This window comes from Amphimedon queenslandica, unplaced genomic scaffold (genome assembly GCF_000090795.2).
Source record: "Amphimedon queenslandica unplaced genomic scaffold, v1.1 AMPQUscaffold_13465, whole genome shotgun sequence".
Lineage (NCBI taxonomy): Eukaryota > Metazoa > Porifera > Demospongiae > Haplosclerida > Niphatidae > Amphimedon > Amphimedon queenslandica.
In genome coordinates, this window is record NW_003546299.1 from 278,666 (window position 1) to 302,413 (window position 23,748).

Below are 23,748 nucleotides of genomic sequence, written 5' to 3' on the forward strand. Positions count from 1 at the left end.
AATAGTAATAATAATAGTAATAATAATAGTAATAATAATAGTAATAATAATAGTAATAATAATAGTAATAATAATAGTAATAATAATAGTAATAATAATAGTAATAATAATAGTAATAATAATAGTAATAATAATAGTAATAATAATAGTAATAATAATAGTAATAATAATAGTAATAATAATAGTAATAATAATAGTAATAATAATAGTAATAATAATAGTAATAATAATAGTAATAATAATAGTAATAATAATAGTAATAATAGTAATAATAATAATAATAATAATAAATAATAATATAATTTAACTTTGATTTGTAGAGGCTCATTTGATTCAAGACCAGTCGCTGTTAAGAGAGTCATTCAAAACTATTTTGATCTTGCTGACAGAGAAGTGGCATTATTGAGAGAATCAGATCAACATCCGAATGTGATTAGATACTTCTGCATGGTATGTCATATACACAATATACATGTATATATATATGTATACATGTATAGCTTTATTCTTATAATTATTATTATTTTTAGGAAGAAGACCCAACTTTTCGTTACTTGGCTCTTGAACTTTGCTCTGCTACCCTTCACGAGGTCAGTATAACTCAGTATAACCCAGTATAACCTCTGGACTCTTTTATGATTCTTCCTGTATAACTCAGTATATTTCCCTTGTATATTATTAGTATGTGGAGGGTCAGAAGATGAGTGAGTTCAGTATTGATGAGAAGCACATTATAGCAGAATCAATGTCTGGAATCAATCACTTGCATAGTTTGGGGATTGGTATGTGCTCATCTTTATCTCATACATCAGGACCTAGCCCAGTCATACATGTACATGTATAGGCCTTTTCACACTGGCCAAAGTCACACTGGCCAAAGTCACACTGGCCAAAGTCATTGATGTGCATTAATCATGTTCACACTGGAGAGGTGGATTGATGTGAAGTGATGCGCTTCGATCAATGTAAACCAATGGCAACAAGAACACAAAATGATACATAATTCAGCTGCTAGTGTGAACAAGATCAATGTGCATTATTTCAGCTGTATCAACAAAGCGCAAAGTGCTTTGAAAACTGTGCCAGTGTGAAAAGGCCTTATATTTAATTTCTATCTCTGCTTTATCTGTGGGAAATATTTATACAGGAAAGGGAGGGTCATCATCATCATCATCATCATCATTATTATTATTATTATTGTTATTATTATTATTATTATTATTATTACTATTACTATTCTTATTATATTGTAGTTATTAATATTTCTAGTTCTAAAATTAGTAACTGCTATTTTTAGTAACATCAAAACTCTCCATAATACATGTAACCATTACCAATGGAGTATATCTTCTACTAATATTAATATGAGCCGATTTGTTTATGCACTTTATCTCTTATAACACCTCTTCCAATCTCTCACTATCTTAATAATGACAATTCTATTAATATTGAATAAAAATCATTCATTTTATTCTCTTTGTTATTAATGTTTGTTTTTAGTTCACAGGGACTTGAAACCGCAGAACGTTCTCTTGCGGACCTCGTCCTCTTTGAAAGTAAGAGCACTCATCTCTGACTTTGGGCTCTGCCGTAAGCTACCAGATGGAAGAGGATCATTCACAGCTCAGTCAGGAATACTGGGAACCGAAGGATGGATCGCACCGGAAATGTTTCAAGACAGAACAAGAGTGGTAAGGAGAGAGAGGGAGGGAGAGAGAGAGAGAGAAAGGAAAAGAGAGAGGAGAGAGAGAGTGTGTGTGTGTGTGTGTGTGTGTGTATGTGATTTAAGTGAAAAGGGAGAGAGAGGGGAAGGAGGGAGGGAGGAAAAAAGAGGAAGTTACATGGAGTTGTTTATCAGAGAGAAGGAGAGTAAAAATGTACTTATTTGGGCGTGAAAAGAGAGCGAAACAAAGAGAAAACATGTACATGTAGGGAGAGGCTGAAGCTCAAGTGTTGCCTGTTAGTTTGGTAAAGGGAGCCATAGAGTGATCATCAGTAGAAAAGCAAACAACTTGCTACAAACATGTGTACAGGAGAAACAAATGGACATAGAGAGAGAGAATACATGTACATAACTTTAAATCCATTACATGTACATGTACATGTTGAGAGTACATGTACATGTACATACATTAAGCGAAGCTAGCCTAATCTGCGGCTGCGTTTACACGGCAACGAAAACGATGCAACCAAAACGATGCAATCCGCTTCTGTTTACACAGAAACGAATGAAAACGTGATAGAATCTTGATAGGACTCTATGGAAACGAAAACGGTGTTCAAAGTGTATCGTTTTAAAAAAGAAACGTTTTGCGTTGCTGTGTAAACAGGGCCACATGCATCGCTAGCCTAATCTGCATCGTTTTTGCTATTACTGTTTTCAGGTGTTTACGCTAATCCAGCACCTGCGTTTCTATTGGACTTTATCATTTTGTTTATAGAGTTATCTGTTTTGGTATTCGTTTTTCTTTTGTTCAGATTTGATATGCATTTTCTTGTGTTTTAGTGTAAACGAGACCCTTATCTGACTAAAAATATATCCGTTTTACTTTAAAATGTAGTCGTGTAAACCAGGCTTTAGACTTGTCATTGTGTATCATTATCATGATTCTCATTCTTTAGACGTGTGCAGTTGACATATTTGCAATGGGTTGTGTAATATATTACGTTCTCTCGTGTGGGGGTCATCCTTTTGGTCCGCCATTGAAGAGACAGGCTAACATTGAGGCTGGGGATTTCTCTCTTAAGGCATTAATCGGAGAGGACAGATACACAGCAGAGCACCTCGTCAATAACATGATTAGCTTCAACAGCAAACTAAGGTACCCTTACTTTTAAATTTGCTTACTGCCTTTTGAATCAACCTCTTGTCATAAAATAATATTGAACTTACGTGAAAACTTATTGCTAAGCAATGGGTGCATGTATACCAACCACACGTACATGCACATTATTATCAATTTGTAAGCTACTCATCTATTCCAATCAACATACATGTACATGTATGTGTTTTGACGCCTTTTCTTATTTTACAATTACATGTAAGTTTGACTTCTATTTTAGACCAACGGCCGACGAGGTACTTCATCACTGCTTGTTTTGGTCAAAGAGCAGGCAGATGAGTTTCTTTCAAGACGTTAGCGACAGGATCGAAAAGGAGACACCTCAGTCAGCAGTAGTGCAAAGCCTAGAGAGAGGAGCCAATCACGTCATCAAAGGAGACTGGAGGGACCACATTGGAGAGGAACTGAGACAAGGTACGTGTACACGTATGTACATGTACATGTACATGTTGTGATTTGTAATGGTGTTAGTTTGGTGCATGTACGTATTCTTCATTGTAAATGTTAATGCATTTTTCTTATAATTATCAGAAATAGTGTCATTCTTCACGTCCTTTCATGGTAATGTGTAAGATTTTGATTCACTTCTTTTACTGTGGTGTGACAATCCATCCAGAATGTTCCATTTGACACTCATTTTAATTCTTTTGTATTAGATTTGCGTCGATTTAGATCGTATCAGGGAACATCGCTACGGGATTTATTAAGAGCAATGAGAAATAAAGTAATAGATTAAAAAATTAAAAGAGAATAATAATAATAATAAATTATGTATCTTGTTGTCCCTCAGAAACATCATTATCGAGAGTTACCAGAAACCCTCAAGGAGAGCTTAGGTCAAATCCCTGACGGATATGTGACGTACTTCACATCAAGATTCCCGGCACTACTCGTCCATACTTATAAACAAATGGAGATGTGTTGTAACGAGCCTGTCTTCAAAGCTTACTACTCTCGTTCCTCTTGATGGGGTGGTGGGGGTTTCATTTTTTGTTACACGGTTTCTCAAATTAGTTTATTATTGATAATTTTTGTAATTTATTTTTCATTTCATTCATTTTTCTACTCTCCCTCCTCCTCCCCAACCTTCCCGTGCAGTTACTTCACTACAATTGGATTTTAAATGAATTTTATTTTTCAAAAAAAAAGAACCTAAATAAACTCTTGACAACTAAAGAGTTAGCATGCGCTCCTAAAGAGCACATAAAAAAACTAATAAATAAATCAGGGGAAATTGAGATAGTGAAAAAAAGCAAAAAAAAGGCCTAAAACTAAACTACGTTAATGTTCGTGTAATGTCTCAGCCAGTGAGTACATTACTAGGCAAAGAACAGGCTTCAATCCTTCATCCTCTATGTCATTGCGAGAGCGCAGATGATGACAAAGAGGGCCATGAAGACTGTGATGATGGAACCGACGATGCAATTGATGGTGTACTTGTCAAACCTCTCAGCATCTTCGACTTGTCCGGTCTTGCTGGCATAGAGAGCCTAGTTGCAACAAAGAATATCGATTTAATAATGCTAAAGGATGAATGTGCTTACTCTCAGGGCACAGATAAGAGCTGGGGTGGTGCATAAGAGGGTAATGACTGTCCCGAATATGGCACAGAAAACCGTGAGGACCACGGTAAAGGTAACGTAATGATCACGAGCAATAAGGGCCCTAAAGTGTGCAAGTAGGCGAGTGTCCTCTTTCTCTTCCTCAGGATCCATGTCAGGGATTTGGATGGTGACCTGCCTTCCCTGAGACTGAGAGAGAGAGAGTGAGAGTGGACGTATAAATAATAATTCACAACTTCCCACACCCGCATAGTACTAGTTATTACTATTTTTAGTATTTAGCACTGTAAACATTGAAGGCTCTTGACTGCTAAAGGAGGTAATTGAAACGAAACCTTTACATGTAGTAACACGTCATGGAATGTGTCTGATGTATGCACATAGATACACGTGCATGAGAGTGGGTATACATAAGGACACGTGGATGTGAATGGGCACACGTGGATGTGAATGGGCACACACGTGTAGCTAAAACAACTGAACTCCATTATCTAAAGCATTATCTCAAGTAAAAACAGCCGCACAAGCTGTACGACATATATGCTTGTGGTTAAATCTAAATGCTACATTGTTAATGGGTAGGCTATGCATGTACACATAATAATCCCAAGACCTATAGCTACATGCATTACCGATTGCTGGGATGGATCTGGCAATGGCATAGGAGAAGGGTCTGTCAATGGTATAGGAGAAGGATTTTGCGATGGTATAGGAAGCAATGGTATAGGAGGCAATGGTATTGGAGAAGGATCTGGCTGACCTGTAAGAGACTAAATAATCAATACCCTAACTCCTTCTCCACTTACCTGACTGCTCCTTTTGAGGGGCTGGCTTTTCAACAGGTGCAGGGTGAACTGCATTAAGACGACGTCCTATGTTTAGACGAGGAGGCACCTTAAGGTAACTCATGATAACCTCAGGAGTCTGGACTGGTGGTGGATTAGTGGGCGCCTGCTGAAGATGACAACCGGATGAACCTAAGACAATGGTTTCGAGATCCTCAACATCCTCGATGTCCTCCTCGTTGTTGTTGCAATTGTTGTCCTCCTTGTTGTTGTTGCCCTCCTTGTTGCTGCTATCCTCTTTGTCGTTGTTGTCTTCCTTGATGTTGTTGTCCCTTTTTTTGTTGTTGTCCTCCTCATTGTTGTTGTTGTCCTCCCTAATGATGTTGCCATTGTTGTCCTCCTCGTTGTTGTTGTCCTCCTCGCTGTTGTTGTCCTCCTCGCTGTTGTTGTCTTCCTCGTTGTTGTTGTCCTCCTCGCTGTTGTTGTCCTCCTCGTTGTTGTTGTCCTCCTCGCTGTTGTTGTCCTCCTCGCTGTTGTTGTCTTCCTCGTTGTTGTTGTCCTCCTCGCTGTTGTTGTCCTCCTCGTTGTTGTTGTCCTCCTCGCTGTTGTTGTCCTCCTCGCTGTTGTTGTCCTCCTCGCTGTTGTTGTCCTCCTCGCTGTTGTTGTCTTCCTCATTGTTGTTGTCCTCCTCGCTGTTGTTGTCCTCCTCGTTGTTGTTGTCCTCCTCGTTGTTGTTGTCCTCCTCACTGATGTTGTATATATACCCCTCAATGTAGTTGTCCCCCCCGCTGATGTTGTATATATACCCCTCAATGTAGTTGTCCCCCTCGCTGATGTTGTATATATACTCCTCAATGTAGTTGTCCTCCTCGCTGATGTTGTACTCCTCAATGTTGTTGTCCTCCTCGCTGTTGTAATTGTCATCTTTATCTGTGGCATCGTTCTCTTCCTCATATTCGTCGGCTGAGGATGCCTCGCTGACATTATGTATGCCATCATTCTTATTATTCCCGATGAGACCATTGAACAGCGAATAAATATCAAGTCCTGGTAGATAAGGCACCTCATCTCCATCATCATCATCATCGCTGGGAAGAGCATCATAATCGACAACAGTGATTATAGGAATCTCAAACTCGCGTGGCACAAGAGTAAAAGTATCAATCCTCCTACCCTTCCTCTTATAGCAATAAGGCAACTCGTCTTCCTCTGATATTGGAGTGAGGTAAATGGTCTCGTAATCATCGCCATCAAACTCAGCATCGCTGTCATCGCTTGGGACGGAGTACTCATCTGCAGGAGCAAGGATACCCCTCCTCCTGTAGGGGACATCCAAGTAATCCATGCAATCAGTGTCATCGGGGATATGCTGCAAGTAGTCTTGATAGAGGTTTGCAGGGTAATCTTTCTCGAGCTTTGCGAGTGACTTTGGGAGGCATTTCTTCTGGCAGCACGGCTTTTTGCAGAGTGCAGAGCAAAGATTGGGATTTAGTGGGAGCTCCTCAGACCCGAAGGAGTTGTCAACAACTATTGAAGGAACTTCATCCGTTTCTTCATTTGGCTCTGGCAGATCATCAAGAGAGGGAGGAGAAGGAGTCTTCCTGAGCCTCATGAGCTGCTCGGTAATGTCATCATCAAAATCGATGTCCTACAGAATGAAAATTGTTTTTATAAAAAAAACATTATAATATATACACGTACTTCATATATACTGCCAACCTTTTCAAGTGGCATTGGGCTGTTTGGTTCTGGAAAAGAAAGAAAAGAGTTTTTAAAAATTTTACAACTCCTGCCTTACCTTCCTCCATTGGCTCGGTTTAGTTAGGGTATTTGCCAGAGAGGAGCTTTGGCGACCTCCTAGCAAATGAAGCGAGATTGCGCCGGTTGGCGGGTAAAATAGGCTCCTTGTTATGGGCGTGGCTTGTTTCTATGACATCGAAACAAGATGGCCGTCAGACCTCCTGTTAGTAAAAGTAATGTTTTCTTGCTCATGGTGACTGGAGAGATAGAGTCAGCAGAGGTACAAGCCGAGTGATAGTTCATATTTTATTTTTTATTTGTAGTTTCCAGAGTACGATGGGCTGTACTGTAACTTTTCATTCTTTTACGGTCAAGATTGGACTGTTTTATCAGTAAGCCAGTTCTCCCTTGTCCTCTTTGCATATTCTTAATGTTAGAATTCATCTGAAGGCATTACTCAAACTTCTATGAGGGGATCCTCTCCGGCAAGTAACTTTGTTTGGAATTTTCCAATTGACGTCACTTTTAAAAGCACCAATCCATTTGGATGTAAGGGATTGACTGTACAATACTGTAGAACTCGACCGTTGTTTATCCATAGCATCCAAATAGAGTGGCCATGTGGCCATTTTAATTACATAATAAATAAAATTAACATTAATTAATTAAGATTAAAATTTTTTAATAAGCATCCACTTATTTGTGAATTTAAAGTCAGTAAAGTTACATGTATTTCTACATGTATTCTGCAACTGAAAAATGGACTTTTTTGTGTGTGTTTTTGAATAATAGTATAATTATTATTAATGTTATTAATTTTTTGCAAATCTTGTAGGGCCCCAGATAGTGGTCAGTGTGTATGGAGTCAATTCATTGGGGAGGGATGAAGTGAGAGGATATGGTAGCATTCATTTACCTGTTACTCCTGGAAGGTATGATAGTGCATGAAAAACTTTATTAGTTCCAAAGGCCTAGCAACATTTGTGGCTACTTTGATATACATGTAAATGTATTATACACTGTACATGTTTAGAAAGTTTGAGCTGATTCTAATCAAGATTGGATTTTTTTACAAAATTTTAAAGTTCCTCCAAAATTGGGCCAAAGGTCCCTGTACTATAGTACAGGGACATTGGTCAAATTTTGCCAAAAATGACTAGGAGAGAATTTTTTATTTTTATAATTCTTTCTCATGCATAGATATGTTCTTATGTTGTGTAGCAAGTTTGAGCTGATTCTGATCAAAATTAGATTTTTTACGAATTTTTAAAGTCACTCAAAAGTTTAGGCCAAAGTCCCTATACTATAGTACAGGGACTTTAGGCAAATTTTGCAAAAAAAATTTGCGAGAGAATTCCTCACTTTAATACTCTTTTTGATACATATAGATGAACTTATGTTGCATAGAAAGTTTGAGCTGATTCCGATCAAAATTGGATTTTATACAAAAGTTTTTAAGTTGTTCCAAACCAAATTTTGTCAAAAATGAAAAGTATACAGAATTCACCATTTAATAATTTTTTGATACATACATGTATGCGGGCGCGGTTGCCGTAGATTCTTAACAATAATTCCCAGCACATGTTTCTTGTTTTTAATCATTGTAAATATTGTTGAGACTATACAACCGTTGATCTTTCTGTTTTCTCTATGGCTGTTGGTTTTACATCAACATGGTTGTTTATGATGCTATTTCAGTTATCATAAACACACACTATGCATTTTAAGCAAGAATGTAGTAAATATTTCTAAATTTTTAGTTTCGGTAAATCCATGTCTTTTTGTATGGGCTTATGTTTACGTATAGGATATGCACATGTAGTGTAGCAATGACTTCAGAAAGTTCAGATGCTGAGTGCTAATCAAATATAATAATGATACAAGAGTATTATGCAAAATTAGAACCAGTGGATACAGTTAATTAACTCAGTAGTTAATTGTTTGTTCTTTTCTTCAAACTAACACACACACACGTACACAATTTCACAGACATAGTCTTGATATTGATATGTTTGTCCCAGAACCCGCTTCAAAACTTCAAAAACTTGTTAGGTAAGAACATGCTATTAATATTATTGCAATTGAATTAACTTTTCACGTTCTGATGTTAAGAAATAATAATTATATTCAAGATTTTATGCATTTTTGTAGTTGGTTAATTGGCCCACGACCCGAACTAGTTGATCCTAAGTTTGTGGCAAGAGGCGAAGGAAGAGAAAGTAAGAAAATGTTTTTACGCAGAGAATCGTTATTATCATTTATACCTTAGTCACTAGAGTCTCGTCGCAAGGTTTTGTACGTGCAAATGTCAACATTGTCATGAAGGACTTTTCAAAGCAAGGCTATCGTAATGGGACAGAACGCTTTTCAAATAATTCATCTTGATAAATTATCATTAAAATAATTTTTATCATCTGTGATTGTTTAATTAGAATATTTACGGTATGACACTATGTGTTAATTAGCTGTGCGAGCAGAGCTGTAGTGAACTAACTTTTGCTTGAAAGTGGGTCAAGCTCAAGAATAGACTAGCTCAAGAAGGATACACTAACTTCAGTGCTAATTCAAAAACTCTTCCTCTTGAAATGGATATTGTCAGGGCATCATATCCTTATGCTTGCAGTACCTCTGGGCCCGGCGGTGGGAGTAAAGGCCAGCTTGTCTTCCCTGAAGGTGCTGTATTGTTGGTGGCAGAAAGGTCGGATGATGGCTGGTGCAGGGGATACTCTGCAGGCAATCAAGGCTGGTTCCCTGCATCTTACGTCTCTCCAATAACGCCAGAACAACTCCTAGTGGTAAGCCAGCCGAGCGTGGAATGCACATCACACTTGTGTTTGTTTTAGTGTCTTAGCTGTGTTTTGAGACATGTGTTTTCTTTGATTATCTAACATGTGTTTTTTATAATCATGCATGCAGCATTCAGTGAATCCTGTAGCATTGAACAGCATCCTTCGCTCGCCCTCATGGACAGTTTATGCAACAGTGGAGGGGAAGCTCTATTATGTGAACAATAACTCAAAAGGTGACAGAGTTTTCATTATTATTATATGATTATCATTAAAACTTCTGCTGTCCATGTCAGCATCTTTCCTCATAACCAGCTTCATGTAGTTATAGGCAATGAATGAAGGATTCATATTCATTGATTGCTGATATTTACTAATGAACAATGGCCTCAAGTAATTCATTGACATTTTGACTTGCACTGTAGGCCATATTCCATATTTTCATTTCCATCCACACCCAAGAGGCCTCAAAATCTAATAATTTTATTTTGGTAATGGAGACACTAGAGCATTGCCTTAAAGTACCCTTGTTTAAGGTTTTTGGTCATCGCCTCTCCCAAGCTATTGACACAGTATTATAAAGAGCGCATAATTATGTACTCTGCATAGATGTTATGTTTACCACTGATGGCAGTATATAAAAGCTAGGTTCTAACTTACTATACTCTCTTTTGTTAAAAAGTATTATTATACTATCATTTTTATCCCTAGAGACATCTTGGACACTGCCTAGTCCTCCAGGCAATAGTTTAGATACACTGAGTGTCCCAACTGAGAAATCACCTCTTCATGTGTCAAACGGGGTCGCAATGAGAAGTAAGGAAATACTTTAAACTGCACAGTTAATATCTTTTTTATGCATGGTAGGGAAAACAATGAAAGAGGCAAGGATGCATTATTAATTAGGATAGTCCTTATTTTAATATTTGTATTATCTTTTTGTAGGCCGAGAAACCCAAGAAAGCGAAATATCGAATTGTGAGTTGATATTATGGTCCTGCCAATGTTTCATTGTTTATGTAGGTCAATGGTATTACTTTCTGTATCGAAGGCGGCGAGCCTCAGGAGTTAATGAATCCTCAGGCACCTTCCTACATTGATTACTTTTGGGTAAGAATTTAGGGCAAATGTAGACTACAATGCTTTGGTTTCATTCATTGTATGGCGAGAATGATCACTGCACGGTATTTTAAAAATAATTTTGAGATATTCAAAATTGGAATAAATCAATTTTGAAAGTTTATTTTACAATCTAGTCTGATAAAGGGGATCGAAGTGGTTTTGACGTTATAAGAGAGAAGCACGTCCAAGGGAAAGACGTTATCAAGGAGATGATGGATTTCTTCAAAGAAAGGTCTCATTGTTCTAATAATAGCATATTGCTGATATCATTATTGCATTGCAGAGCTGCCATTGAAGAGCAATATGCACGCAACCTAAACAAACTGTCAAAATCCACTCATGGTGAACAGGAAGAAGGGTTAGTGTGAACTTCTTCCACTATCTGTAGTAGCTAGTCCTCCTTTTTGTATTTTACATGCCTATGCAGAACTTTATTGGCTGCATGGAAGTCACTCAAGGCTGAATTAAGACAGAGATCAGAGGCACACAGCAAGTTTGCCAGCAAGGTACATTAGCCTGAATATCTCATATTGTTACCATGGAATGGATATTGTATTGAAAAACTTTGCAGATAACAGAAACGATTGAAAAGCCACTGTTTGAATTTAAAGAATCACAGAAGACAGATAGGAAGCATGTATGTATATTTATTTTTGTGTCCATATGGAGAGTATTGTGACAATTATTTGTTTGTTTAATTTTAGCATGAGCAACTTTTGGAGAAATCGAGAAAGCAATTGCAGTCACTTGATGCAGCCATTGATAAAGTATGTTGTATCTTTAGGCATAATAAAGGCAGCTCTTGCTATTATTATTGTTATCATTACTAATAATAAATTTTGTACAGGCTAAACAGTCATTGAATGGGTTGGTAAAAACAAGCGGCAAGATGAAAAGGGTATGTTTATTCGAGCTATTAATAATATTATTGCTCTCATCTTTATACACAGCAAAGCAGCATAAATGGAGATGTAAAGATTGGTCAGTACTGCCTGAGTATTATAGCATATATATTCTTAATACTCTCCTTATAGGAGACGACATGAAAAAGTTGGAAGCAACATATAACCAGGCTCAAAGACTTTGGGTGGATAATATGATTGCAGCTTGTAGAGTAAGTAGCTCTTTCATTTTCTCTGCTCTCAAAGTTGCCTTATTCAATTATGATTGTGTTGATAATATAAAAACATAGTAAAATAAATGCTCTATTATGCTTTACCATAAATTATGCTCTACCATAAATTCTTACCTCAAAGCAATATAATATTCTTTCTTCTTAATGTATTAGGATTTCGAGCGCCATGAAGAAGAACGCTCTGCTTATCTAAAGGACCGGTTTCTTGCTTACATTGATCTCTGCGTTGAAGCACAAGAAACAACAGCACAGGTAGCTAGAGCTGAAATGAACATTCATATCATACAGAATAGAACACTCACTGTATGCATAGTATAAAGGAAAAGACATGTATCGAGTTTTTATGTTGCATGTTACTATCTAACAGTATAAATGATATGTGCTGGTATTTATTTGTTATTTTAGGCTTTGACTTATTCTACAAATATGGTTGACAATATAAATAAAAAAGCAGACAGGGAATTCTTCATCAAAAAGAAAGGGACAGGTACACTAAGACCTGTTGACAGAGTCATACTTGAAACTTGAAACTAAATTAACAAACCTTCATTATTATTTGTTTTTATTATTCATTTTGTGTGACAGCGATTTCCTTTTTAAAAAAATTTTATTTATGGGAGTGGTCATCATCATACACGTGTTTCCTGTCCTGTGAGTCCTGTCGATGGCTGAAAAGAAGACTCCCGTTGGCCATGGAACGGGAAAGAAGCAACAACAGCAGCTTACAGGTTACGAGCGAGCAGCTTTAGTGTGGTGATTAATAGCAATTGGGCTAGTTTATAGGAAGAGGCTTTATAATATGTGTGGCTCCCGTTTAGCTCTTTTTGCTGACTGTATTAAAATTGTGCTGGCACGGTAATTTCGGTCAAATGACTTTTTACATGTAGGAGGTTTGTGCTTGCTTCCTCTGCCCACTTCTAGCAATTCTTTGCGTTGCCTTTTTATGTAATGACAGTTTGTACAGGAGACAATGGCAGAGACAGTGCTAAAATGTGCTTCATAACTCGTGATTTATGTATTGATGTGTTTCTTTATTATCTTTATAGGGCAACATTCTTTTCAGAAGGACAGATATGGAAGAGCGTAAGTACTTTAAAAAACATTGAAATTTATTTTTGTTATTTATTAATTATTTTAGCGGTCAGTCTCACGGCTCTGAAAGTATGAACTGGAGAGAACCGAATTCCTCCTCGTCAAATTCCTCTAAATCATTTTCTCCTCAAATGTTTCATTCGCCATCATCAACATTCTCTCAATATAAAGACATGCCACCATCACAGGATCATATTGATAATGTTGCTTTCTTGAGTTCACGTATGCAAAGATGTTCTCATTTTCTTTTGTTTGTATAACATTATGTATTTTTATGCCTTTAAGAGCACAGATTTTTGAGTACTGAGCATTTGAAAATTTATGCTTATTTCTATTCTTGAAATTTTTGAATATCTTTATGCTTCCATGCATTGATGCTATGTTTTTACATTTCTGTTTATGTGAATCTTGTACATTGCTTTTCTTTTTTCTGCTTTATAGGTTGGCAAGCAATTCCTTCGGAGCTTAAACGTAAGGCCTTTATGATATAGCATGTCCTTATCTCTTCTTCTAGGTACTCCTACTAGACAAATGCCATCTACTCAATAACAATTATTATTAATCAATAATCACGCTATGTTTGTTCTGAAAAATTAAATGAATTGACACGTGTATACACGTGACCCATTTTCCGCATAACTCCGTCCTTTTTGTAAAACTTGTCAACATGGCTGCCAGAAGCGGAGTCAAGAAAAACGGTTTCCAGTTTTGGAAGGAGGACCTCGGTAGCCCAAAGCTAATAGTAGCTCCAATGGTAGACCAGTCTGAATTGGCATGGCGCCTGTTTAGTCGACAGCACGGTGCAGAGCTCTGCTACACACCCATGATGCACGCTTCCTTGTTTCGACAAAGCCCAAAATACAGGAGAGAGAACTTTGCCACTTGTGCTGAAGACAGACCGCTGATAGCTCAAGTATAAATGGAATGTGTGCTTCATTATTTGTATCATTGGCTATCAGAATAGTTGAAATATCTGACCTGCATGTGACATTAGGCCATTCCAATTATGTTTAATTATACACTTGTGTTTAACGCTAGTTTTGTGCTAATGATCCTCAAGTTCTTCTCGAGGCTGCACGATATGTCGAGGAAGATTGTGATGCTGTCGATATAAACCTTGGCTGTCCTCAGACCATTGCTAAAAGAGGTATATATATATAATATAGATTTGAATTGAGTGTGCTCTGGGTGTCTTATCATCTTAATTCTAAAAGGTCACTATGGTGCTTTTTTACAAGACGAATGGGATCTCATTGCCAAAATGGGTCAGCATTTCTAAAATTGACATTGTGATTATTATTGTATAGCAATCATGTATGAATTATGGTAGATTGTGACTTTTTCGTTAATCGGTTTTTTTTTTAGTTAATCTTCTTCATTGTGAATTATCAGTTCCAGTGACTTGTAAAATAAGAGTCTTTGAAGATATTGATAAAACCGTTAGATATGCCAAAATGCTTGAATCAGCTGGTTGTCAGGTCAATGCTCCATACATGTATTACCTGTACTGTATCATTTAAATACAATATGAATACATTGTCTGTGGTTTAACGAACCTTATTGATTTGAGTTATTGTGTCCATTAGTTACTCACTGTTCATGGAAGGACTAGGAGCCAGAAAGGCATGTTGACCGGGATAGCAAGTTGGGAGCACATCAAAGCAGTGAAGTGAGTACTATATAACACGTGTCATCCTAACCACTACACTGTATTGTCTGTATTATCGTCTCCATTTGGATTGGCTTATCTTACTTTGTAGGGAGAATTTGAGTATTCCTGTATTTGCTAATGGTAACATTAGGTTCCTTGATGACGTTAAGAAATGTCTTGACGAGACAAGAGTAGAGGGTGTGATGTCAGCCGGTAAAGGAAATACTTTATATTTATCTTCCACACTCTCCCTTCTTTCTTTTCTCTCTCTCTCCTCTTCTCTCCTCTCCTCTTTCATCCCCTTTTATCCAGAGGGAAATTTGTTTAACCCAGGATTGTTCCATGGAGAGCAGCTAGCCTGTTGGTCAGCTGTAGACGAGTATTTGTCATGGGTTAAGTTATATCCTCCGTCAATCTCCATCGTTAGAGGACATCTTTTTAAACTATGGCACCACGTGTGAGGACATCCTTCCCCTCTCTCTCTCTTTTTTATCATATCCTTACCTTTTAGTCTTCAGACTCCTGGTTATGATCATTTCAGAGATAAGATTGCTACAGCTAAAACTATAGAAGGATTTGAATTGGTTTCGTCAGAATTGAAATCATTGCTACTGGTACGTACTTGAGTGTATCTAGCTGTTTTTGACAAATAATTTTGAGTTACACGTATAATCATTTTAGAATTAGCAATTTTTTGAAAAAAGGCTATAGCCCATGGTATTTTCTAAAAGTTGGGCTTTAAATCACTTCAAAAAATTTTCTATTTTTCAATGAATATGTATCAGTTCTGTACTGCATTACTACTTTCAAATTTTTTTGCAAATTGACCTCTTTCTAGAGTAATATTACAGAGGAGGAGTTGAAGTCAGAATATTCTTGCACCATTGGGAGCATACCATACTGGAGATGCCAGCCATATGTTAGACCGAGGTATCATAAAGTATTAATTGCATACTTAGTGTGTGTGTGTCTATTTGATAGCTGTGATATGAAGAGATCAAGAGCTGCAGATGGACCCTCTGACAATGGTGGTCAAGCCACTCCAGCTAATAGAAAAAAGAAAAGAAAGAAAGTGTCTGACTCATCTCCACTTACTGGCAACAAGGAAGGATCTGGTAAGAGACAATTTATTATTATTATTATTTTATATAATAATTATTTTGTTGTTGTTTTTAGTGAAAAAACAATGGATGCTTTGTGTACTGTGTCGAACTCATCCAATGGTATAAAGAAATAATTATTCCCACTGCTACCTGGTGTTTGTAGGGTTTAAAATGCGTCAATAAACTGTGTAAAAGATGCTGTAAGATAAAGAGTGCTCACGACCTTATCGACTGTACTGGTAAGAGACTATCAGATACTTTTAATGACTAATACCCTGGATATACAATGTAATAGACTGGGATTATTATATCTATCACCTTGAGGAGACAATTATTATCGTGCATTTATCTTAGTGATTTTTGTGATACTGACATTGGCTGGTATTTAATTTAGCATTTTGATAAATTGAAGTTAGTGCAGATTTAAGTTAATGACTTTTTTAAATCACTAAATTAAATACCCACAAACGATTGTTTCCTTAAAAGTATATTATTATCTAATGCTCTTGTTCTTGCTTTAGGCCATCGCCTTCTCTTTAAAACAAAATTTGAAAAAATGAAAGAGCAACAGCAAGACCAATCTGTTCAAATTGAAGAGCTTGCAACAGTCACTTAGTCAATAATTCCCCTTTGAGTTCTAATGTCTAATGAACCTGCTGATTATACATTATTCATTATTTTGTATCTGTTTCTCGTATTATAATATTTATTTATTCATTATATAGCAGCACAACAACAATTATATATGTGACAAAAATACATGTAGGTTTAAAAATAATGCACACACAGAGAAAGTATTAACATATTTCATATGTTAATGATTTCAATGTATTTGTTCAATTGTTCTGCAATGAGTGAGAATGTTGTCCTGAATCCTAACTTGAGGAGCCCTAAAGAAAGAGAATTAACATACTGTAATCAAGCACTTAAATCTCGATTGGCTCCTGCAACAGAGTGTCAGAATCTCACAGGATTTCAAGAAAGGTAGAAATAGCAGCGTAACATGTATCTACATATCTTTCTCTCCTTACCTGAGTTATAGGCACCTTTAAGCATTTTATGCATTGCCCCGTAAAAAGCTACTTGAATCAGCAGAGTCATTTTAGTATGCGTGGCACCATCTGTGAAAAGAGAAGGCATGAATATTGCTATACTTATGAGCTCCTTCTCTTTCTCCTTTTCTCTCTTTCCTTCTCCTCTCACTTGGTCCTGGATAAGGCGATAGGACACAACCAGAAGTGTCTAAACTGATTCTAGTGTAACCAGGTTGGGGAGGGAGTATGTCAGGATGATCAATAGAAAACATGACAAATCCTAGTAAAGAGCAACAAAAATATAAAACCCCTGTCTTCCCATTCTCTAATATAAAACCCCTGTCTTCCCATTCTTTCTAAGAGGAGTTGAATACCTGCTGTGCTGTCTGTTGTGAGACCAGGTGATATCCATGTCTTCATGGCTGCTATATCACGCTTCGACACACGAGGCAGTGGGGGCTGAAATTCATTGTATACAACAGTTGAATGAGGTTCACCTAAACAATAATAATAACGATTAATAATGTTGTTTTACAGTGTATTTGTGAATGCATGACGTATAAATGCGTTTTTACTAATGACAATATTAATGTGATAAACCTGGTAGTTCTTCCACTAGTAGCTCATTCCTGAAAATGTAGTCCAACTGAATGTAATGAAAAGGATGATAATCATACTTTTAACATGCTCTTCCTTACTTTCCCTCCATCTTTAGTACTGAGTCGCAGGAACTGAAACACATTTGTGGGATCAGCCGGTAAAGTTCCCTCAATTTTAATGACAGCATGACCTCTACTGCTTCTACCAAACCTGGCCCTTGCTACAGTGACACCATCTTTTGTATCTGAATGTGACCATACTATTGTCTTTACTTTCTGACAAAGGTTCTGCCATTGCTATAAGAGATGAAAAAGAGAGGGAGGGAGAGAGAGAGAGAGATAGATAGATAGATAGATAGAGAGAGAGAGAGAGAGAGAGAGAGAGAGAGAGAGAGAGAGAAAACAGTGACATTAACCATGATAACAACTGAGAGACAACAGTGATAACAATCACTTCTTGTATTCGCACAACAAGATGACATATGCTGAATTGCTTATGGTCATAAAATAACATCATGTAACAATGACTCTCTCACTTGTATTCTCCATGAAGGACTCTCATAACAGGTTCTTTTCTCTTGTACAGACAGGCCCACGTCAGGGCCTACATGTTGTGAAGATCCCTGAGGTGTGGCTCCAGTGCCTGCCCCTTCCTCCATCATATCATCATCAAGCTCATCAATCAGTTCTTCGTCTGTTAGTTCTTCACGATTTAACCTGTGATACACAAGAATGTAGCATGCAGATACACAGACTGGTATACAGATAAAGTTTAACAATTAAGGTATATAGTAGCATACCGTCTATCTGGAAATTTTTACTGTGATTTAAATTTTACTGGATTAGAATTTCGCAAAAAATTAGATTACCCGTATAATTACATGCCACATTCAATAATACATGACACAGTCTTATTTAGTAAAAATTAAGTCACAGCACAATTTTAAACTGCAAAAATTTCCTACCACACTAATTTCCTGATCTACGGTATTTTAAAGTAGATAGTAACCATACTTCTAGTAACCACACTTCTTGTATAGAAGGAAAGGCTATGCAGAAAATGTGTTACTAGTATTAAGTAGCAAGACTGGTAAAATCCACTCATAAGTGTACTCCATCATACTGTATGTGTCTAAAGCCCAACATCCACTATGGCAACTTTGTTGAAAGCAACTTTGTGGTTACTTTGATGTATGTCAACTTTGTAACCAAAAGTAGAACAGTGTTCTACTTTTGACAACAAAATTTCTTTTGATTTCAACAAAGTTGCCTAATGGATGTTGGGCTTTACCTTTCAGCATCAGGTAATGTGTAAGAAGTTGGTTCATCAGGTTCAAGTGATTTTTGTCCATCAGTCTTCTCTCCACCTTTTCCTCCTCCTCCTCCTCCTACTAGTGAGTCCTCTAGTGGTGGATCCATAGACTCACTGACACTTCTCCTCTCCTTTAGTTGCTGCAACTGAAAGAGAGAGAGAGAGGGGGGGTTAACTCTTCTCCCTCACAAAGAAGAAGATACAACAGAACAGAAAGAGAGAGTGAGAGTGAGAGTAAACTGAACAAGTGTTAAGCTTTAAATAGAGGACACAGAGGACAAACACTGAGATAAAGGAAGTGAAGAGGTTGGACGCCTGTACCTTGTCTTTATACCTCATGGCAAACACTTTGTTGACGGTTTGTCTTCTCCGATGTACTTGCTCTGGGACGCCCTCGATGGCAGCATCAATAACAGCTATCCATTCTTGCATAGCAAGTTTATCAGCTGGACACGTATATGGTATTGGTAAGGGAATACAATGTGATATGAGTATCAAGCAAAAACATGACATTTAAACTACTTATAAATATCCAATATCCTTATAATAATATAGCAAGTATTATTATACTCATAATAATAATAATAATAATAATAATAATAATAATAATAATAATAAAAATAATAAAAATAATAATAATAATATACTCTTTTACTACTCTCAACAGGCCAAGGGAGTTGACTTACAGCAGCTAATGTAATAAGTCCGAGTGGCACCGTCTTCCAACAGTGGACCAACAGCAAAGCAGTTGGAATGAGATTTCGAGTTATCTTCCAGCGGTCTGGTACAATCTTAAGAGGGAGGGCAAAGAATTAAACGTACACGTAAAAATTACAAGAGAATGCTTTACGATAATTATAGTGATTAAAAGAACACTTTTATTTAATACCACACAGAAGAATGGCTCTTATATCAGCATTATCATTGGTATTATTACAAGCAGCAGAGTTTGTATATTATCAACTTACAAGTGACATTTAAGTGTACATAGCCAGCTGGTATCTTATCCTTATGACTCCTGTTGTGTTCATAATAAAGAGGAATAGGAGCTGAGCTATGAGAGACTCACCTGTAATACTCTAATGTAATGGAGGGGCCTCTTTTAACGAGGCGGAACCATCTTTTTCTCCAGTTAGTCCTACCAAACATGGCAGTCCCACTCTCCTTCACTGCCCATCCCTCGTGCAGGACCTCCCCACTATCTATTGAAGGTTATATAGCAAGTCAAATATGATCCGTTAATACAGGCACTACCTTTGCAGACTTCACGACTGTCTGAGAAAGAGCGCCGTCTTTTTGGAAGCGAAAATCTCTTTGCAGAGGCAGACGCCATGTTAAAGTAGAAGTGGCTATTGAGCCAGCCACACCCATTATTAATTAAGTTCTCTTGAACAATGGCGTATTCAGTAACACTGGAGAAAGGAAAGAATAACATGATAGGGATCAGTATAGGCGGTGGTGCTCCTTTCTGCCCTGTAGTATACATTGTACAGGTACGTATAGTCTGTTATCACCTTGTTTCTTGTACTAAATCATTGTGAACAACACAATACTTGTAGTCTTTTGTCTTCACTTCCTCTTTCTTATTTTCTAGTTATTTCATCGCACTCCTGCTTATGAAGATGGTTCCTTATGTCCTGGGGATCAGTTGGTTTCCATTAATGGAACTTCACTGGTTGAGTACACACGGAAACAAACTGCCGATCTCATTCAGTCAAGCCAAGTACGTTAATACTTCATTTTGTTCGAATCATTGTTTTTCATTTTTCAGGGAACAGTTCATATCACGTTCAATCGTATTCATCCACCGAAAGAAAAGAGTTTAGATATTTGTGAGTTTTAATTTGCTCAAATAATAATAATAATAGCATACATGTACATGTATGCGCTCTGTACTATAAAAATGATTGAGAATCTATAATGTTGTTTTTTATTTCAGCAATGAAGAAGCTAAAGCATAAGATAGTTGAAAAGATGAAGGAGAGCACTGCAGACACACTTGGAATAACAAGAGCAGTCCTTGTTAATGGTAAGAGCAGAAGGAAATTTTAATTGCAAGTATTTTAGTCCTGGATCTATTCTAAAATATGATGTACTTTATCCATTAGATAAGTTGCTAAAGAAGTTGGATCACCTTGAGCATACATCTAAAGTCTGTGCAGGTATAAGCCGGTGATGCTTATTAATGCATGAGTATTGGACTCTTGATGCTACTAGGTATTGCTTTTAATGCAAGAGATGTCATCATTCAAGTGAAGGGACTAGCAAGAGGACATCATAGTCAGATAGAGCAATAATTACATTATGCAGTCTTTATATGCGTTTATGTAGATATGAGTAGTGTGTTCAATAATATTGGTGTTTATGAACCACATACTGATGCCAGTGTTGCTTTTGCTAATTTTGGTGCAGCTCACAAGTTAGTTTTGTCTCTCTCCATCTTCCTTCATTTCTCATTCCTCTTCCATTGCTTAGGAGCATGGCTGAAGAAGGAGACAAGCTAGTATCCAGAGTTGGACCTGTTAGTTTTATGTGCATACACATGTAGTCATTAAATTTTATAAATTGTACTTTGTAGATGCTTAAAGATCTTCGTACATTCTTAACAAAGGTTAATACTTATTTTTAAATTGTAATAAAATCTAATAGATGTAATGTTTTTAAAATGTAGGGGGGATTTCTGACTCATTTTTTAGAAAAAACCATGGGCTATAATAGCCTTGGGTGATTTTCAGAATTTTGAAATTTTCTTAAAATTGCCGTAACTCAAAAAATTGAAGTTGGAATCAGCTCAAACTTTCTACATGGCATAAAGACATCAATATGCATGAGAAAATGTAATAAAAATTTGTGGTGATTTTGGAGCCATTTTTTGAAAAAACCATGGGCTATAGCCTTGGGTATTTTTTAGGTTTTTGACATTTTCTTAAAATGGCCGTAACTTGAAAAATTGAAGTCAGAATCACCTCAAACTTTCTACACAGCATAAGAACATCAATATGTATCAGAAAATGTAATAAAAATTTGGGGTGATTTCGGAGCCATTTTTTGAAAAAAAAACCATGGATTATAGCCTTGGGTATTTTTTAGGTTTTTGACGTTTTCTTAAAATGGCCGTAACTTGAAAAATTAAAGTCAGAATCACCTCAAACTTTCTACACAGCATAAGAACATCAACATGTATTAGAAAATGTAATAAAAATTTGAGGTGATTTTGGAGCCATTTTTTGATAAAAAACCATGGACTATAGCCTTGGGTATTTTTTAGGTTTTTGACATTTTCTTAAAATGGCCGTAACTTGAAAAATGAAGTCAGAATCACCTCAAACTTTCTATATAGCATAAGAACATCAATATGTATCAGAAAATGTAATAAAAATTTGGGGTGATTTCGGAGCCATTTTAAAAAAAAACCGTGGGCTATAGCCTTGGGTAATTTTCAGAATTTTGACATTTTCTTAAAATGGCCGTAACTTGAAGAATTGAAGTCAGAATCACCTCAAACTTTCTACACAGCATAAAGACATCAATATGTATCAGAAAATGTAATAAAAATTTGGGGTGATTTCGGAGCCATTTTTTGAAAAAACCATGGGCTATAGCCTTGGGTATTTTTTAGGTTTTTGACGTTTTCTTAAAATGACCGTAACTTGAAAAATTAAAGTCAGAATCACCTCAAACTTTCTACACAGCATAAGAACATCAACATGTATTAGAAAATGTAATAAAAATTTGAGGTGATTTTGGAGCCATTTTTTGAAAAAAACCATGGGCATAGCCTTGGGTATTTTTTAGGTTTTTGACATTTTCTTAAAATGGCCGTAACTTGAAAAATTGAAGTCATAATCACCTCAAACTTTCTACACAGCATAAGAACATCAATATGTATCAGAAAATGTAATAAAAATTTGGAGTGATTTTGGAGCCATTTTTCAGAAAAAGCCATGGGGCCTTTGCTTTTTTCAAAAATTGGCTTTTTTTAGAAATTCTCATAACTCAAAAATTATTTGTCAGAATCAGCTCTTTTTACATAACATAAGGACTATAGTTTTATACCTCTTTTTTACTATAGGCTGTCCCCGATACTAAGCTGACCATCAAAAAATATCAAAGTGCCAAGTTTGAGTTTCTAGTAAGTTCCTTGATGAACTGATGATCATGATAAACTTTATTGCTACTCTTTATTGCAGTCGTACTGTTTGAAGGTGAAAGAGATGGATGATGAGGAATACGAATGCAATGTAAGTATTTTTGTACACCTGCTAGTCTCTTTATGCGCTACATCTGCAGCACATTGGACAACCATTGCCTCGTGTGATGACTGGGAACTACGAATACAGAGTTTTGCTTAGATGCCGTCATGCTACAAAAAGGAAGTTTATGAAACTTCGTTCGGACGTTTTGGTAAAACTTCAGCTATTGGACAACAAAAGAGGTACAGTAATGTGTGCATGGATTATGGTGGGCTTGTACATACTTGGTTTTCACTCAGATATCGCTTTGCATGTCGCATTTTGATGCACAGGTTTCACTTAGTAAAGTATTCATATTTTTTTAATAGTACAAGATCTGGCATTTCAGCTTGAGAGGTTGATTGGTGGCATGTATGTATACTGCAGACAGAGTTACAATGTACTCAAGCCTGCCTGTGTCTTTCCCATTGAAGTACAGTTGCAGCTAGAAGAGAAGCAGGGCCCCATTGGAATGGAGGAGGGAGAGAGAGGCACAGCTACTCTGACAGAGGTTAAGAAAAAAGATGATGATGACGTTCCGCTACTTGATCTTCCTGCAGAAGAAGCGAAAAAAGAGGAAGGAGAGAAAAAAGAGGAAGTAGTTGATCTCATATCAATTTAACAATAATTTATTATTCATTCTTATTATTCCATTCATTCATTCATTCAGTATACCAGACTCAGTAAACAGGCCATACTTACAAATTCACTTTTGTTCACTTTAACTTTCTTTGTTATTTTTGATACTGCAA

At 36.7% G+C, this 23,748-nt stretch overlaps 7 protein-coding genes across 8 annotated transcripts in view; 5 read left to right on the forward strand and 2 right to left on the reverse strand.

Annotated features, from left to right (window-relative positions):
- Positions 1–3,991, forward strand: part of LOC100633508 (serine/threonine-protein kinase/endoribonuclease ire-1-like) — a 7,893-nt gene extending 3,902 nt beyond the window's left edge. The window contains exons 13-20 of the mRNA XM_019994838.1: positions 311–450; positions 531–590; positions 683–782; positions 1,501–1,691; positions 2,623–2,822; positions 3,064–3,257; positions 3,500–3,567; positions 3,634–3,991. Coding sequence (XP_019850397.1) covers positions 311–450; positions 531–590; positions 683–782; positions 1,501–1,691; positions 2,623–2,822; positions 3,064–3,257; positions 3,500–3,567; positions 3,634–3,810 — 1,130 coding nt within the window. The 3' untranslated portion in view covers positions 3,811–3,991. The remainder of the gene's footprint in view (positions 1–310; positions 451–530; positions 591–682; positions 783–1,500; positions 1,692–2,622; positions 2,823–3,063; positions 3,258–3,499; positions 3,568–3,633) is intronic.
- LOC100633633 (probable serine/threonine-protein kinase clkA) lies at positions 3,956–7,077 on the reverse strand. Its single transcript, XM_003385415.3, has 6 exons — positions 6,989–7,077; positions 6,892–6,938; positions 5,212–6,838; positions 5,038–5,165; positions 4,388–4,594; positions 3,956–4,333 (listed from the first exon to the last, which is right to left on the reverse strand). Exons 1-6 carry the CDS (start codon positions 6,996–6,998, stop codon positions 4,196–4,198), a joined length of 2,157 nt encoding a protein of 718 aa, XP_003385463.1. The 5' UTR covers positions 6,999–7,077; the 3' UTR covers positions 3,956–4,195.
- A 30-nt stretch (positions 7,078–7,107) lies between these two features.
- On the forward strand, positions 7,108–9,350 carry LOC100633761 (B9 domain-containing protein 1-like). The gene is made up of 7 exons (XM_003385416.3): positions 7,108–7,210; positions 7,254–7,322; positions 7,368–7,479; positions 7,766–7,862; positions 8,920–8,982; positions 9,082–9,149; positions 9,200–9,350. The coding sequence occupies exons 1-7, from the start codon at positions 7,136–7,138 to the stop codon at positions 9,313–9,315; spliced, it is 600 nt and encodes a 199-aa protein (XP_003385464.1). The 5' UTR covers positions 7,108–7,135; the 3' UTR covers positions 9,316–9,350.
- Positions 9,351–9,437: 87 nt separating this feature from the next.
- Positions 9,438–12,548, forward strand: LOC105312231 (growth arrest-specific protein 7-like). Of its 2 annotated transcripts, XM_019994819.1 has the most exons (16): positions 9,438–9,725; positions 9,847–9,952; positions 10,428–10,532; positions 10,584–10,600; positions 10,662–10,694; positions 10,740–10,826; positions 10,973–11,070; positions 11,122–11,196; positions 11,266–11,344; positions 11,410–11,475; positions 11,543–11,605; positions 11,686–11,736; positions 11,789–11,819; positions 11,873–11,952; positions 12,127–12,225; positions 12,379–12,548. In XM_019994819.1, exons 1-16 carry the CDS (start codon positions 9,516–9,518, stop codon positions 12,499–12,501), a joined length of 1,323 nt encoding a protein of 440 aa, XP_019850378.1. In that variant the 5' UTR covers positions 9,438–9,515; the 3' UTR covers positions 12,502–12,548. The 2 variants fall into 2 exon arrangements, with proteins under 2 accessions (XP_019850378.1, XP_019850379.1); XM_019994820.1 differs by lacking the exons at positions 9,438–9,725; positions 9,847–9,952 and adding an exon at positions 9,986–10,109.
- A 43-nt stretch (positions 12,549–12,591) lies between these two features.
- Positions 12,592–16,563, forward strand: LOC100633889 (tRNA-dihydrouridine(16/17) synthase [NAD(P)(+)]-like). Its single transcript, XM_003385417.3, has 17 exons — positions 12,592–12,701; positions 13,020–13,056; positions 13,112–13,287; positions 13,507–13,536; positions 13,580–13,978; positions 14,104–14,212; positions 14,280–14,330; positions 14,431–14,543; positions 14,652–14,734; positions 14,826–14,929; positions 15,029–15,173; positions 15,228–15,330; positions 15,555–15,646; positions 15,698–15,831; positions 15,893–15,939; positions 15,983–16,058; positions 16,341–16,563. The coding sequence occupies exons 5-17, from the start codon at positions 13,733–13,735 to the stop codon at positions 16,433–16,435; spliced, it is 1,398 nt and encodes a 465-aa protein (XP_003385465.3). The 5' UTR covers positions 12,592–12,701; positions 13,020–13,056; positions 13,112–13,287; positions 13,507–13,536; positions 13,580–13,732; the 3' UTR covers positions 16,436–16,563.
- On the reverse strand, positions 16,542–20,474 carry LOC105312232 (uncharacterized). Its single transcript, XM_011404714.2, has 14 exons — positions 20,433–20,474; positions 20,019–20,268; positions 19,834–19,966; positions 19,733–19,782; positions 19,451–19,555; positions 19,086–19,210; positions 18,744–18,910; positions 17,989–18,169; positions 17,552–17,749; positions 17,454–17,499; positions 17,228–17,350; positions 17,023–17,133; positions 16,851–16,940; positions 16,542–16,709 (listed from the first exon to the last, which is right to left on the reverse strand). The coding sequence occupies exons 1-14, from the start codon at positions 20,472–20,474 to the stop codon at positions 16,627–16,629; spliced, it is 1,704 nt and encodes a 567-aa protein (XP_011403016.2). The 3' UTR covers positions 16,542–16,626.
- Positions 20,475–20,705: 231 nt separating this feature from the next.
- LOC100634016 (PRKCA-binding protein-like) lies at positions 20,706–23,618 on the forward strand. Its single transcript, XM_019994839.1, has 10 exons — positions 20,706–20,793; positions 20,873–20,926; positions 20,982–21,044; positions 21,096–21,183; positions 21,240–21,285; positions 21,343–21,375; positions 22,837–22,896; positions 22,955–23,005; positions 23,055–23,199; positions 23,326–23,618. The coding sequence occupies exons 1-10, from the start codon at positions 20,706–20,708 to the stop codon at positions 23,616–23,618; spliced, it is 921 nt and encodes a 306-aa protein (XP_019850398.1).
- Positions 23,619–23,748: the final 130 nt, after the last annotated feature.